General features: G+C 40.7%; 2 protein-coding genes across 2 annotated transcripts; both read right to left on the reverse strand.

Annotated features, from left to right (window-relative positions):
* Positions 1-1,037: 1,037 nt before the first annotated feature.
* On the reverse strand, positions 1,038-9,608 carry LOC311031675 (medium-chain acyl-CoA ligase ACSF2, mitochondrial-like). The gene is made up of 16 exons (XM_084038083.1): positions 9,409-9,608; positions 6,104-6,299; positions 5,594-5,722; positions 5,295-5,348; positions 4,966-5,084; positions 4,667-4,829; positions 4,466-4,561; positions 4,222-4,373; positions 4,046-4,137; positions 3,866-3,942; positions 2,463-2,570; positions 2,231-2,382; positions 1,985-2,126; positions 1,693-1,803; positions 1,543-1,611; positions 1,038-1,439 (listed from the first exon to the last, which is right to left on the reverse strand). The coding sequence occupies exons 1-16, from the start codon at positions 9,510-9,512 to the stop codon at positions 1,389-1,391; spliced, it is 1,815 nt and encodes a 604-aa protein (XP_083894209.1). The 5' UTR covers positions 9,513-9,608; the 3' UTR covers positions 1,038-1,388.
* A 784-nt stretch (positions 9,609-10,392) lies between these two features.
* On the reverse strand, positions 10,393-15,121 carry LOC311031674 (medium-chain acyl-CoA ligase ACSF2, mitochondrial-like). Its single transcript, XM_084038082.1, has 16 exons — positions 14,712-15,121; positions 13,790-13,985; positions 13,559-13,687; positions 13,311-13,364; positions 12,932-13,050; positions 12,632-12,794; positions 12,431-12,526; positions 12,205-12,356; positions 12,029-12,120; positions 11,875-11,951; positions 11,672-11,779; positions 11,440-11,591; positions 11,195-11,336; positions 10,912-11,022; positions 10,761-10,829; positions 10,393-10,658 (listed from the first exon to the last, which is right to left on the reverse strand). The coding sequence occupies exons 1-16, from the start codon at positions 14,816-14,818 to the stop codon at positions 10,608-10,610; spliced, it is 1,818 nt and encodes a 605-aa protein (XP_083894208.1). The 5' UTR covers positions 14,819-15,121; the 3' UTR covers positions 10,393-10,607.
* Between the last annotated feature and the right edge of the window lie 653 nt (positions 15,122-15,774).

A 15,774-nucleotide genomic window follows, 5' to 3' on the forward strand; every position in this document is an offset into this window, starting at 1 on the left:
TTTATGACTTTTTCACGACATACTATACTATGACTTTTTCACGACATACTAAACTATGACTTTTTCACGACATACTATACTATGACTTTTTCACGACATACTATACTATGACTTTTTATGACTTTTTCACGACATACTAAACTATGACTTTTTCACGACATACTATACTATGACTTTTTAACGACATACTATACTATGACTTTTTTACAACTTTTTTCGACATGCTATTCTATGACTTTCTACATACTATACTATGACTTTTTTTCGACATACTGCCTTTTTTTCGACATACTATACTATTACTTTTTTCGACACAGCCTACTATACTTTGACTTTTTTCAACATACTTTTTCATGACTTTTTTTATTAAATTTTTTTTCAACATACTCTGCTATGACTTTTTTCGACATAGTATACTTTGACTTTTTTTCGACATGCTATTCTAAGACTTATTCATGACTTTTTTCGACATAATATACTTTGACTTTTTTATGTATACTCTACTGTGTTTTTTTCGACATACTATACTATGACGTTTAATGAATTTTTCGACATACTATACTATGAAGTTTTAAGAATTTTTCGACATGCTATACAATGAATTTTTCAGTACTTTTCCAACATACTATCCTAAGACTTTTTAAACATACTATACTGTGATTATTTTTACTTTTTTCGACATACTATACTATGACTATGCTTTTATAATTGAATAAAATGTTTTTTGGCATATTATGCAATGAGATTTTTAGTTGAATACACTATATCACTGCATGTTTTGGTATATTACTTTTTATGGAATATTTTCATATTTGCAAGCTGATTCACATTTCCATTTTTGTTTTTCTTTAGTATTTATGGGGATATCACTGTAGCGCACATATTTCTGATAGCCCAGTTTGTCCTGAAAAAAAGAGATGTAAATAATAACCCTTGTATCTTCACTTTTTTTATTTAACTTGTTTATTTCTTATTCTTCTTATCATGTAAATTGTAGTAAATGACAGAAAACAATAGTGTGTAGAGAAGAAAAAACAACTTAAAAACTAAAAAGTATCTATTATAGTATGGATGTCTTGTTAACACATTGCAAAAGTAGATACCTATAGAAATACATTCATTTGGGAGATAAAAAGGTTCTGTTTTATATCTCTCACAAAATATAAGTGATAAAGTGGTAAAAACAATAAAATATCCAGTAAATGTACCTCAAACCATGCTAAAAACTCACTCGACTTTTAAATCAACGTTAAAAGAACAAAGTAATGAACAGTGAAATGTAAAATCAAAGGCAGAAGAAATTCAAATAGTAACAATCCAGCAGCTGGTTAGTTACAGAGATTTCCCCAGCTGATGCACTCAAACACAGTCCTTCAGGGTCCCCAAAATTAAAGGCCCAACTTCTTCTCCATGTCCTCCTTTAATATGTTCTTCTTGATCTAGATAAACAGAGAGCAGCCATTTCAGTTTCATTATATTAGATCAGATGTAAATCATCAGAGCCATCTTGAAAGATATCATGTTAGAACAGAAGTATTGTACCTTTCCAGAGGCGGTCAGAGGGTAGCTGTCTACAAAGATCACATAATGTGGGATCTTGAAGTGAGAAATCTAGGGGGGAAGAAACATAATCTGTACAGTTGTGCTGATTTTGAGTATGTTGAGTTATTTCATCACATCCCCTACTCTCACCTGTTCTTTGCAGAAAGCTCTTATCTCCTCTGCACTGGAGGTCTGGCCCTCCTTCAGCCGGATGCAGGCACAAACCTGCTCACCCAACCTCTCATCTTTCACTCCAACCACCTGGGAAACGGAAAGAAAAAGAACCAGCGGAGTGTAGATTAATCTCCTCAGCTCATTAGTAATATGAAATATATTCTCAGAAGAGAGACAACAAGTATGGCTTCAAGGTGTATGCTGCTGTCGTGTGCTTGGAGACCATGTATCTGTCTTCTTCTGCCCTCCAGTGGTTTCTGAGTCTCACCTGCACCTCCTGAACTTTTGGATTTGTATAGAGGAATTGCTCGATCTCAGCGGGGTAGATGTTCTCCCCTCCTCGGATGATCAAGTCCTTTATGCGTCCTTCAATGCGGCAGTATCCCAAACTGTTCAGACTGGCCGTGTCGCTGTGTAGAAGAACAATCACACCACATATTACATGTGAGCATCGACCTGTTCCAGGAACATGCCTCTGCAGTCTCTCTTTTAGACAAACATCTCACTATCTTACCCAGTCCTGTACCAGCGGTCTGGGGAGATCGCCTCTCTGGTTTTCTCAGGTTCTTCCCAGTATCCATGCATCACACAGCTGCCTCTGATCATCAGCTCTCCGGAGGCCCCCAGAGGAACAATGGCCCCAGTAGTAGGGTCGACCACTTTAGCCTAGAGTAGAGACACAAGGGATTACGTCTGTGTTGTTATGGTGACGTGTAGATAAAGGCAGGTGAAAATATAAGGCATACCTCAGTGTGGCTCATGATACATCCAACAGTATTTATCTTCAGATCCTCGTTGTCTTGTGGGAATCCCATAAACGTAAGGGGGCTGTTCTCAGTGGTTCCATAACCTACCTATTAAAACATGATATATACATTTACATTTAGGTCATTTAGCAGATGCTTTTGTCCAAAGCGACTTACAATAAGTACATTTGTCAAAAGAAGGAAACAATGAAACCACAACGTATCATTGCAGATAAAGTAAGAGCTAAACATAGAACAAGTGTTAGGTCCATATCTGAGTATGCCTCAAGAGCAACAGTGCTATGATCAGAGTGGGTTTTTTTTTTTTTTTTTTTTTTTTGGGGGGGGGGGGTGTTAGTGGGTCATGCTATGTAGAGTCGAGGTGAAGTCTGAACAGTGAGTCTTGAGCCTTTTTCGGAAGATGGCAAATTATTCTGCTGTCCTGACATTAGTCGGGAGTTCGTTCCACCACTGAGGCGCCAGAACAGAGAAGAGTCTGGACTTTGCTGAGCGACATTTGTTTGATTTCAGCAATGGTGGTACCAGCCGGCCAGCTGAAGTAGAGGAGCGAAGTGCTCGCATGAGGTTTGACCAGTGTTTGAAGGTAGATGGGTGCCGTTCCATTGATGGCCCTTAATCGCAGAGGCCGGGAGTCCGGCCAGGAGAGAGTTGCAGTAGTCAAGGCGGGAGATGACCAGTGCTTGGACCAGGAGTTGCGTTGCATCCTTTGTGAGGAAGGTCCGAATCCTGCAGATATTGTAGAGGGCAAATCTGCATGATCGGCCCACAGCAGTGATGTTGGGGGTGCAGGATAGTTGGTCATCGAGGATTACACCCAGGTTCCTCGCAGTTGAGGAAGGTAATACTGTGATGCCCTCGACAGTGCATCAGGTCCATGCGAGGGCAGTCTTTCCCTGGGATGAAGAGGAGTTCGGTTTTATTCAGGTTAAGCTTGAGGTGATGTGCAGTTGTCCAGACAGAGATGTCAGCCAGACAGTCCGAGATGCGAGTTGCAATGTGAGTGTCAGAGGTTGGGGGAAATGAGAGGAACAGCTGGGTGTCATCTGCGTAGCAATGGTAGGAGAATCCATGCGATGTAATAACAGAACCTAGTGATCTGGTGTATAGTGAGAACAGAAGCGGTCCTAATACTGAGCCTTGAGGGACACCCGTGTCCAGAGAACAGGGTTTGGAAATAGAGCCATTCCTTGCGACCTGAAAGGTGCGATTTGTCAGGTATGATGTAAACCAGGTGAGAGCAGAGTCGGTTATGCCAAGTTCAGCCAGAGTGGAGAGGAGGATTTGGTGGTTATATATATATATAGATGTTCTGATGTGCTGGTAAAGCTGTACAAGTTTTATACAGCACTATCTGAAAAGGTATAGGATGTGTAATTGCTCACTGTTATCTCTTTCATGTTCATGTCTGTCCTCAGTTTTCTCAAAATCTCAGCAGGGCATGGAGAACCTGCAATGATGCCTAAAACACAGCAGCAGATAAACAATGATGCCTTAAATGCTTGTTAAATCACATCAAGATCAATCCAACATATGAATTATGCTTTAGTCTCCAAATATATTACCTCCCACAACTGATGACAAATCATGCTTTTGTAAATCCAGTTGGCTGAGCATGTCGGTGAACATTGTGGGCGTGCCGTAGACAAAATTGCACCTTGAGTGGAAAAACAAGAATCAATTTCAGTAAAGTGCATAATATTGTATATTTATAATCTGGGTGATGAGCAGTCTGTCGTACTTTTCACTCTGAATGGCCTCTAGGTTGGCTCGGCTGTTGTAGCCAAAGGAAGGGAAGACCAGTGTGACACCATGAACTGCCATAGACATCCCTCCCACCACAGATCCAAAGCAGTGGTAGAGAGGTACAGACATACAGACTCGCACTGGAGGCTGAAGGGAATATAAGGGAAAATAATGACATTAATTAAAATAAATTTTACCGTCTGAATCTTCTTCAAATGAAGAGAAGAATATGGACTTACTCTCCAATCATAACCTGCTCGGAGACCCAAAAAGTAGGCATTGTTGACTATATTGTGGTGGGAAAGACAGGCTCCCTTTGGACTCCCTGTAGTCCCCTGAAACAAACAAAACAGCAAGGTGACTCATTGTTGGATCATAATGTCAGTCCAAGTTATACAATCCATGTCTGCAAATGTGAAAGACGTAACCCTGAAAGTTACCGAGGTGAACTGGATGTTGATGGGCTCATCGAAGGACAGTTTGCTCTGCAGATCCATCAGCAGTTTGTGGTGCCGACTCTCCCCTGCTTGCATCACATCCTCTACATGGAGCATCCCTGGCTGTCTGCTATCCGTCACAATCACCATGCGCAGGTCTGGCAACCTGGCAGCACCAAGACAGGATATTCATATAGCATCCGCACACCTATTCATTATAGATTGTGAAGTATTTAGCCTTGACTCCCATAATGACAATAGAGAAGAACATTAAATATGATATTTGACATCATCCATCAAACCTGGTGCTATTGATCATGCCTGCTGGCGTTGTAGCGATCTCCGGGCAGAGCTTCCTCAGGATCTCACAGAAATGTTGGGTTTTAAACTGGGTAGGGCAAACCACAGCTTTACACTGGACCTGCATGTAGCAAACCAGTGTTGTAGACTGTATTCTCTTACATAGCCATGTGTAAGGATAACTTATCATGAAATTGACTAACTGTCTTTCACTTTGGTTCAGCAGTACTATTACTTTTATTATGAAATGAGGTCACACTTTTATTCTTTTATGCAGGACACTAGACAGGTGGTTGTATAACTAGGTCAATGCCCTGTAAACTGGTCATACCTTCTTCAGAGTAAACTCCAATTCCTTCATCTGATAAGCCGGGTTCAATGAGACCTGCAAACATTAAAACAGCTCACAACATCAAACAGACCCTCGCTACACATTTTGAAAATATTTACCATATTCTGTATTTCATGGCCGTTTATGTGATTTAATACCCATCAGCAGATTAGAATGACCTGGTAAACAGGACCCCTGAAAGAGTTCAAAGTCCTGCCCACTGAAACACACAGACCCTTCTAACCATGAGGCTAGACTGTAAATGTAATTTTAACATTATAAACAACTCACAAACTGACCAATATAATTCCAGCTTTGGCTGATGCAAACTGGAAAAGGATCCACTCATACATGTTGGGTCCCCAAACTCCCAGTCTGTCTCCTTGCTTCAGGCCCAAAGCAAGCAGACCTGCAGCTGCCTTGTCAACCTGCAGCAACAAATGAAAACGATCAGATATTTCTTCACCAACAGTATTATCAAATCTGGTACTTAACACTATAGCTTTCTGGCTTTAAGTCTGTGTTAGTATGGAATAGATTATTCTCTTGTGATATAGAGAAGCTTCGTGATGATTTCTTCCAATGAGCACAATCAATTTCTATTGTAAAACTACATTTCCTGGGTGCTCCTGCTCCATTTAGGGATTTTATGAATAACAAACAAGCTATTTAGAAGTGATTTCACAAGCTGATCCGACTAATTAGCTCCAACATATTCTCTCATTGTTGAGGAGACTTGTTGGTATAACATGAATACGGTAGTGTTTAAGGGTTGATACATGCAAGAAGACACAAAGTCTGAGACGCACATCCTGCTGAAACTGTGCAAAGGTTTTCCGGATGCCATCGTGCAGGAAGACTACAGCTTCACGGTCAGGCCAGCGCTGGACTGTGGAGTCCAGACTCTGGCTTACAGTCAGGGGGAGCAGAGAGATGGAGGAGGTGCCGTGCACATAGCTGCTGGTCAGAGAGGGTGTGTGAGGAAGACTGTCCACATGGAGGGACCTGGCATACAAAGATTTAGGGGAAAAGCACAGGGGTCAAAAACAAATGCAGCAAAGATTTACAATTTAAAAAGTGCAAAAATACAGTAAAGTCACACAAGTATGTTGTTACATTTATATACAAACTGTTAAACTTGAATTTACAAGACGCTTTTCATTTGTGAACTTGTTTGCATTTGTTCGTGAACTGGTCTGTATTTATTTGTGGATTTTTGAGACTCTCCTGACGTGGCTGGATTCACAAATGCATTTTTTTCAACAAGGAACTCTGTAGCCAATCAGATGCCTCCCTCGTTTTCAGCCAATCACATGACTGCATTGCCACAAGGGGTACCTCACCATGGCCAGAGCAAAGCTTTTTCTCTGTGCATTTTGTGCATTTACGTTAGCTAACTAGTTAGCCATAATGCTTTTAGACAATGGATCATAAGCTAGCTTAATATGATCCTACTAACATCAGAAAACATAACCGTATCGGTCATTTGCTTGCGAAAGCTTACCTGTTGTTATGCATGTAAAAATAAGTTACAAGCAAACCATAATAACTAATAGGTATACGGTTGCCAACTGTCCCGTATTAGCCGGGACGTCCCATATATTGGGCCTAATTTATTTGTCCCGTACGTGACCTCTTTTGTCCCGCTTCGCTGATCTGACCACTGACTGATACAACTGCAGCAGCGCTGATCACGACACTTGAGGATCATCAACGACACCTGTCATCATCCAATCACAGCCCCACCTCCCGTATCAGTATACATTCAGTAAATGCGGCAATTCCTCAAAAAAAAAAACAAGAGAAAATCACAGCAATGTGTGACGTTGCTGAGTCGACTGTGAATACGGATTGAACTACAATGGATAAACCTGCAAAAAAGAAAAGACTGTGCAGCTACAACAAACTATGGGAAGTTACAAAGACGTGGGTAAAGCCCGTCAGCGGGGACTCAACGAAAGCCTTCTGTACTTTATGTCGCCGGGAATTTTCAGTTGGCCATGGAGGTGAGAATGTGTTCCTGTTCCTCTATTTTTGTTTAAATGTTTTGCTTTTCAACTTGTGTATAGTTTGAGTGAATACGAATGTGAAGCATTTATTCCCCACCACTGTTTGTGTACACAGAGGGTGTACGTTCTTTGTGTCTGCTATTTTATTCCTCTGCAAAACTGCTATTATTATAACAAATGCCTTAAAACAATACTCTCTATATTCACACAAAACCATACTCGCATTCCTACTGCAGGCCACGTTTTGTTGCTTATTTCATAGTGACAAAGTTGGCAACCCTACTAATAGGTAAATTGCTTACTACATTGGTTTCAAAGTGCTGACTATAAGAGCTAGCTAACGTTAGCTAGCTAATGGATTTAGCTAGCTACAAACAAGCTAACGTTGGCTAAAGAGAGAATAAAATCACTTTTTAAAATACTTTTTGTTCTTATTTCTTTTACCGAAAAGCAACGCAAAATGCGCAGAGAAAAAACTTTGCTTTGGCCATAGTGAGGTACCCCTCGTGGGAATGTCATGTGATTGGCTGAAAACGAGGGAGGCATCTGATTGGTGACAGAGAGTTCATTTCAAATGCATTTGTGAATCCAGCCACGTCAGGAGAGTCTCAAAAATCCACAAATAAATACAGACCAGTTCACGAACAAATGCAGACAAGTTCACAAATGAAAAGCGTCTTGTAAATTCAAGTTTAACAGTTTGTATATAAATGTAACAGCATACAAATACATTTTTGATGAAAATTGCAAATATTTTTTTAATTCATATATTTATGGATTTATATTACATTTATTTAAAACGAAATGTGTTTGTGAGAAGAGAGTCATTTATATATAAATCACAAAATACATTTGATAATCCTTCTCTGTGCATTCATTATTAATGAGACTGAAGTGACCCCATACACACAAGAGATGCAAAATACAATGTAAATGTGTATAATTTAAATCAGATACAAATAAAAAGGATAAAGCACAGCATTTGTTACCATCTGCAATGACTAAAACAGTTTAATTCAGTGCAGGTAAATGAAAGCATCTTGGTTAAATCCACGAGAAAATGTGGTATTTTAGTATCCTGTTTGCAGACTAAATATATATTAAAGAAAATGTAATACCCATTTTAATCAACATATAATAAGAATGAGGACTATTTTTTTTTTTTAAACAAAAGGAATATATCCAATATAATTTTTGTTGTTTCATACTTCAGACTCAAACATGAAGTTGGGTGGATTCAATAATGGTCGCATTTGTGTTTAACCAACTCCCTGTTAAAAACACAATCAAGCTTATAAATCATAAAATAATTGATTAAAAGTGATTTGTTACACAGGGAGCTTTAATGGGGCTTTGTTGGAGCAGGGCATGGGATAATTGGCTTACAGGGAATGTGAGTCACATTTGCAGGACTGGCAGATTTTAACACTGTTGCTATTTATATAAGGTTGTTGTTTTCTTCCGGGTAGTAGTAGACAGCTGTTACCACGAGGAGGAACCCGTGTGGTTTGTAGGGGAGGGAGAGGCTCGCTGCTGCGGGAAGTGATCGGGAACATGAGATGACGTGTAGGTTCGGTTATGAGGGAGAAACGTCTACGATGAAGTACAGGTTATACTTAATGAGCCCAGGCGATTGCCATTAGATGGCTGGGCGAATCCAGAAAAGGTTAAAATCTACGTGGCCGGCAGCGCATGTTACCTGCGCTACGGAAGCCGAGAGTGCGACTGAAGCAGCGAGCCATGCCACGGAACAGGGAGGGAACCCCCGAGGGGACTCCCGAGTCCACGGTGGACCGTGAGAGAGTCGAGGAATTTGGTGGGTTCACGCGTTTGTAAGAAAGGGAAACCAGACCAGGTAAAGCAGTCTGCTATTCAAGAAGAGACATAGTTGGAGAAATTAAAGTAAAAACCAGTTTGAGGCGTTATGATTCATAAAGCATATGGAAAACACCGAGCACACGTTAGTGAATGACGGGATTGTCGTGGTTATAATTGAATGCATGTGGGACAAATGTTGCTACTATTGAACCGTTAATGTAACAAATATCAACACACCTGTTGCATTTGAGACCTGACCACTTAATATGAAGAACTGTGAAACTCACCGACACTGAAGCAAACGTATGCTGCATACTTTCAGAGCTTTGCTGTGTTTGAGTCCGTTCACCGACCTGAGATTATGAACACAGGCCCTTAAGAGTGCTGACATTTGTCCGAACTAACACACGGTTCGACCGGATGAAAGTGCTGTCTCGTTAAAAGACACTGAGTCTTAAAAGCCAGTGAACGGGTTCTTTCCTGCTTGTCGCTGCAGAAGACGTATTTCATCACTGTGTAATCTTTAACCTGCACTCACTCTGATTGGCTGAGAAACCATTGACCATTGCAGCTGCATAATCTAAGGCAAAGGTCTTCAAAGTTTTCAGGCCAAGGACCCCCAAGGCTTATAGTGACCCGGCGGAGGAACCCCCTTTTACATGTCGTATAAATGTTCCTTATTAAACCGGGCAAATGATAATAATAAGCGCTGCCTAGAGTGCCATGTATAACAGTACTTTAATGATGTATGTATACAATGTTAAACCATTAAAATAATACTTGTTGACAGATTCATATTTTAATTCTATGTAATTTCATTCTATTCTGGTATTTCTACATCACAATTTTACAACATAATAGAGAAACAGGAAGATTTATATTTGGTTTATATAAGTTGTTTTCATGTTAAGGTGTACTTAATAATTTCAGGGACCCCTGCAGTAACTCTGTGGACCCCCTGGGGTCCCGGACCCCCTTGAAGATCTCTGATCTAAGGAACCCTTTTAAATAGCCAAAGTTAACTGTGCTTGCTAACAATGAATCAATATGGATTAAGACCTTATTCAGTAAAATACACAAGAGATTAACATTTTGTTAAAGGCCTTTATTGTTGTCTGACTCCCAATATGACAATAAAGGTACAACTACTGCAATAATAATAATAATAAAACTTCTATTTTACAACACCACAACTTCAGATTCATTTGCTTTCATGATTTACAAATAAACACTGATTTGAACATTTTAACATACCGAACAAAATTTTAGTTTGAATGACTCATTTCACATTTCACATGATGTAGCCTGCAGTGCCACCTAGAGGCCATCTGTTGTGTGTTCCTGTAACTCAACAGGGAGAAGGACGTCCTTTATAAATAATCCATTATCTGCGAAGGCAGGGTTCAACCTGGACAAGTCACCAGTTTATCACAGGGCTTTGTATTAATATACCTTTAAAGTTATTACATCTTTCACTCAAACTAAGCTAAAGGCCCAACTTCTTCTCCATGTCCTCCTTTAATATGTTCTTCTTGATCTAGATAAACAGAGAGCAGCCATTTCAGTCTCATTATATTAATCAACCATAAATCATCAGAGCCATCTTGATAGATATAATGTTAGAACAGAAGTATTGTACCTTTCCAGAGGCGGTCAGAGGGTAGCTGTCTACAAACATCACATAATGTGGGATCTTGAAGTGAGAAATCTAGGGGGGAAGAAACAGAATCTGTACAGTTGTGCTGATTTTTGAGTATGTTGAGTTATTTCATCACATCCCCTACTCTCACCTGTTCTTTGCAGAAAGCTCTTATCTCCTCTGCACTGGAGGTCTGGCCCTCCTTCAGCCGGATGCAGGCACAAACCTGCTCACCCAACCTCTCATCTTTCACTCCAACCACCTGGGAAAAAAGAACCAGTGGAGTGTAGATTCATCTCCTCAGCTCATTAGTAACATGAAATATATTCTCAGAAGAGAGACAACAAGTATGGCTTCAAGGTGTATGCTGCTGTCGAGTGCTTGGAGACCATGTATCTGTCTTCTTCTGCCCTCCAGTGGTTACTGAGTCTCACCTGCACCTCCTGAACTTTTGGATTTGTATAGAGGAATTGCTCGATCTCAGCGGGGTAGATGTTCTCCCCTCCTCGGATGATCAAGTCCTTTATGCGTCCTTCAATGCGGCAGTATCCCAAACTGTTCAGACTGGCCGTGTCGCTGTGTAGAAAACAATCACACCACATATTACATGTGAGCATCAACCTGTTCCAGGAACATGCCTCTGCAGTCTCTCTTTTAGACAAACATCTCACTATCTTACCCAGTCCTGTACCAGCGGTCTGGGGAGATCGCCTCTCTGGTTTTCTCAGGTTCTTCCCAGTATCCATGCATCACACAGCTGCCTCTGATCATCAGCTCTCCGGAGGCCCCCAGAGGAACAATGGCCCCAGTAGTAGGGTCGACCACTTTAGCCTAGAGTAGAGACACGAGGGATTACGTCTGTGTTGTTATGCTGACGTGTAGATAAAGGCAGGTGAAAATATAAGGCATACCTCAGTGTGGTTCATGATACATCCAACAGTATTTATCTTCAGATCCTCGTTGTCTTGTGGGAATCCCAAAAACGTAACAGGGCTGTTCTCAGTGGTTCCATAACCTACCTATTAAACATGACATATAGATATTCTGATGTGCTGGTGAAGTTGTACAAGTTTTATACAGCATCTGAAAAGGTATACGATGTGTTATCGCTCACTGTTATCTCTTTCATGTTCATGTCTGTCCTCAGTTTTCTCAAAATCTCAGCAGGGCACGGAGAGCCTCCTATGAAGCCTAAAACACACCAGCACAAGAATACCTCAAATGCCAATTCAACAAATGAATTATGCTTTAGTCTCCAAATCTATTACCTCCTTCAACTGATGACAAATCATGCTTTTGTAAATCCAGCTGGCTGAGCATGTCGGTGAACATTGTGGGCGTGCCGTAGACAAAATTACACCTTGAGTGGAAAAACAAGAATCAATTTCAGTAAAGTGCATAATATTGTATATTTATAATCTGGGTGATGAGCAGTCTGTCGTACTTTTCACTCTGAATGGCCTCTAGGTTGGCTCGGCTGTTGTAGCCAAAGGAAGGGAAGACCAGTGTGACACCATGAACTGCCATAGTCATCCCTCCCGCCACAGATCCAAAGCAGTGGTAGAGAGGTACAGGCAAACAGACTCGCACTTGAGGCTGAAGGGAATACGGAAAATAATAGATTTTACCGTCTAAATTTTCTTCAAATCAAGAGAAGAATATGGACTTACTCTCCAATCATAACCTGCTCGGAGACCCAAAAAGTAGGCATTGTTGACTATATTGTGGTGGGAAAGACAGGCTCCCTTTGGACTCCCTGTAGTCCCCTGAAACAAATAAAACAGCAAGGTGACTCATTGTTGGATCATAATATCAGTCCAAGTTATAGAATCCATGTGTGCCAATGTGAAAGACGTAACCCTGAAAGTTACCGAGGTGAACTGGATGTTGATGGGCTCATCGAAGGACAGTTTGCTCTGCAGATCCATCAGCAGTTTGTGGTGCCGACTCTCCCCTGCTTGCATCACATCCTCTACATGGAGCATCCCTGGCTGTCTGCTATCCGTCACAATCACCATGCGCAGGTCTGGCAACCTGGCCGCACCAAGACAGGATATTCATATAGCATCCACAAAACTATTCATTATAGATTGTGAAGTATTTAGCCTTGACTCCCATAATGACAATAGAGGAAGAACATTAAATCTGATATTTGACATCATCTGTCAAACCTGGTGCTATTGATCATGCCTGCTGGCGTTGTGGCGATCTCAGGGCAGAGCTTCCTCAGGACCTCACAGAAATGTTGGGTTTTAAACTGGGTAGGGCAAACCACAGCTTTACACTGGACCTGCATGTAGCAAACCAGTGTTGTAGACTGTATTCTCTAACAAAGACATGTGTAAGGATAACTTTTATCATGAAATTGATGAACACTCATCATATTTTTGCATTTTACTTTGGTTGAGCAGTACACCAACAACATGGTTATAAGAGTTGGAATAAGTACACGGAAATGTATGAATGTTTTGTATGCACTTTCTACACCAGGTTCTAACAGCACCACTGGTGGTTGTATAACTAGGTCAATGCCCTGTAAACTGGTCGTACCTTCTTCAGAGTAAACTCCACTTCCTTCATCTGATAGGCCGGGTTCAATGAGACCTGCACATATGAAAATAGCGTATACATCAAGGTTATACATACAGCATAATACATAACAGAATAGCTCACTGACATTTGACAGCAGGGTGTTGGTTAACATGGAGTGCATTGTCTGTCTAACCAAAAGAATACACAATAGATATAAATTACTAAAGTACCCATTGTTAAAGGTTATAAACGACTCACAAACTGACCAGTATAATTCCAGCTTTGGCTGATGCAAACTGGAAAAGGATCCACTCATACATGTTGGGTCCCCAAACTCCCAGTCTGTCTCCTTGCTTCAGGCCCAGAGCAAGCAGACCTGCAGCTGCCTTGTCAACCTGCAGCAAATGGTCTCATTATTGAAACAGGAGATAACGGGTATAACAGGAATAGTGTTTAAGGGGTAATACATGCAAGAAGACACAAAGTCTGAGACGCACATCCTGCTGAAACTGTGCAAAGCTTTTCCGGATGCCGTCCTGCAGGAAGACTACAGCTTCACGGTCAGGCCAGCGCTGGACTGTGGAGTCCAGACTCTGGCTTACAGTCAGGGGGAGCAGAGAGATGGAGGAGGTGCCGTGCACATAGCTGCTGGTCAGAGAGGGTGTGTGAGGAGGACTGTCCACATGGAGGGACCTGGCATACACAGATTTAGGAAAAAACACAGGATTTAGACAATGAAGTGAATATCCTATTATTTGAACATCACAATTGACAGCCGATTTTGCAGACAGATATATTTACTCTTTCTCTAGTTTACGGAATACATGAGGCTGTGTCACCCTTATGTTGTCTTAAGTATCAAAAATGAATAATGTTAAGAAACAGAGAGAGCTAGCGAGACTGTTATTAGAGAATAATGGATGTTTTTTCAATTTCTGTGAAGAGGGAAAACTCAGATATCCATAAAATGTATAATGAATGACAGGTTTGAGGTTCAAATTTCCACAAAGCGCCTTTATTTTAGGGGTTTAGCAAAGGTCATTGTTGACCCTTAGGATACAGAAGACTGCATGTGGAAAACAAACTTTAGTACATTTTTATGTGGCACCTGTGGTGGAAATCTGATCTGTCATCAGAAAGCATTGTTCCGTTGTTTGTGTAGACGGAGAACTTTGTCCAGAATCAGTGTCCATAGATCCATATTGACTTGCCAGCTGTGCTGGTGTCACAAGATGCATTTTACAACTCATGTAACACATGACATGACATAAGTGTAGAATACAGGTTACCTCATGACACACATGGAATAGTATGAGTTAAAACTACTCAAACTACTAATTATACTATAATGAACTACTAAATGAAAAATTCCCATCACAGCACCAAGTTCCCATTTGAACAAGAAGAGCGTCAACTCACCGACACTCCTTGAGCAAACTTGTGCTGCATAATTTCCAAGTCTTGCTGCATCTGAGTCCGTCCACAGATCTGAGACTGTGAGCACAGCCCCTGAGCAGTGCTGTCATCGCTCTTAAGTAGACTATCTGTCACAGCCCAACTCAAAGACAAGACGAGTTTGACAGTAATAAATCAGCAAATGTTTTTACAACATAACAGCAAAAACAGTAGTCCGTTTGGTAAGCATGTATTGATGTGTGAAAATATCTGCAGCAAACAAAAACCTAAAGAGGCGCTCCGTGTGAAGGTGGAGAGCTTTTATATCCTGAGTCTCACCCGACCACGACTCTGCCAGATGATTACTGACCTGAGACCAGCATTGTGTAGGATAGCCCTGCACTGCCTGAGCCAATTAACATCTGTTGATAACAGAAATGCTGGGTTTTTACATTTCAGAATAATGCATATTTTAGTAGTAAATAATAATTGATGCATTAACATGCGCACAATTTTAATGTGGCAACTGGTAAAATGTATGGCTTATTTATTTCACAATATATATTGCCGTGTAGCTTGTGCATTTCAAGGAATCAATAGTCTCATCTTTGTCAAAAATAATACATCAAAATGTACTTGTCGATGTATCTTGTATTATTAACCTGAATTTGCAAAGTAACTAGAAACTAAAGGCATGTTGGAAAATGAAGTGCAGTACAAAGTACAATATTTGCCTCTGAATTGTGGTGGTGTAAAAGTGTAATTCTCTTCTTATCCTTAGGGTCAATGTTTAACATCTCCAGTCAGGTGGTTAACATGTGTTAATGATGCAAAGAGGAGTACACAATTCCTGGCAGCTGAAAACATCCCATTTCTGGCATGGCCTGCACACCCAAAGGATGTCACCTGTTGGGCATGTTTAGGATGCTCTGGATCTGTGTTTGAGAAGTTTCCTGCTGATACCCGATTTAATTGTGTCTGCCTTTTGTTAACGTGGTGATTAGAGGAAACATTTTCCATCTGAGTGAGACCTTTTGGCCTTGTGTTGCACTGTGAAGAGAAACCAGGCTTTCAAAAGGAGTCACAC

Source organism: Eutrigla gurnardus, assembly GCF_963514095.1.
Source record: "Eutrigla gurnardus genome assembly, chromosome: 20".
Classification (NCBI taxonomy): domain Eukaryota; kingdom Metazoa; phylum Chordata; class Actinopteri; order Perciformes; family Triglidae; genus Eutrigla; species Eutrigla gurnardus.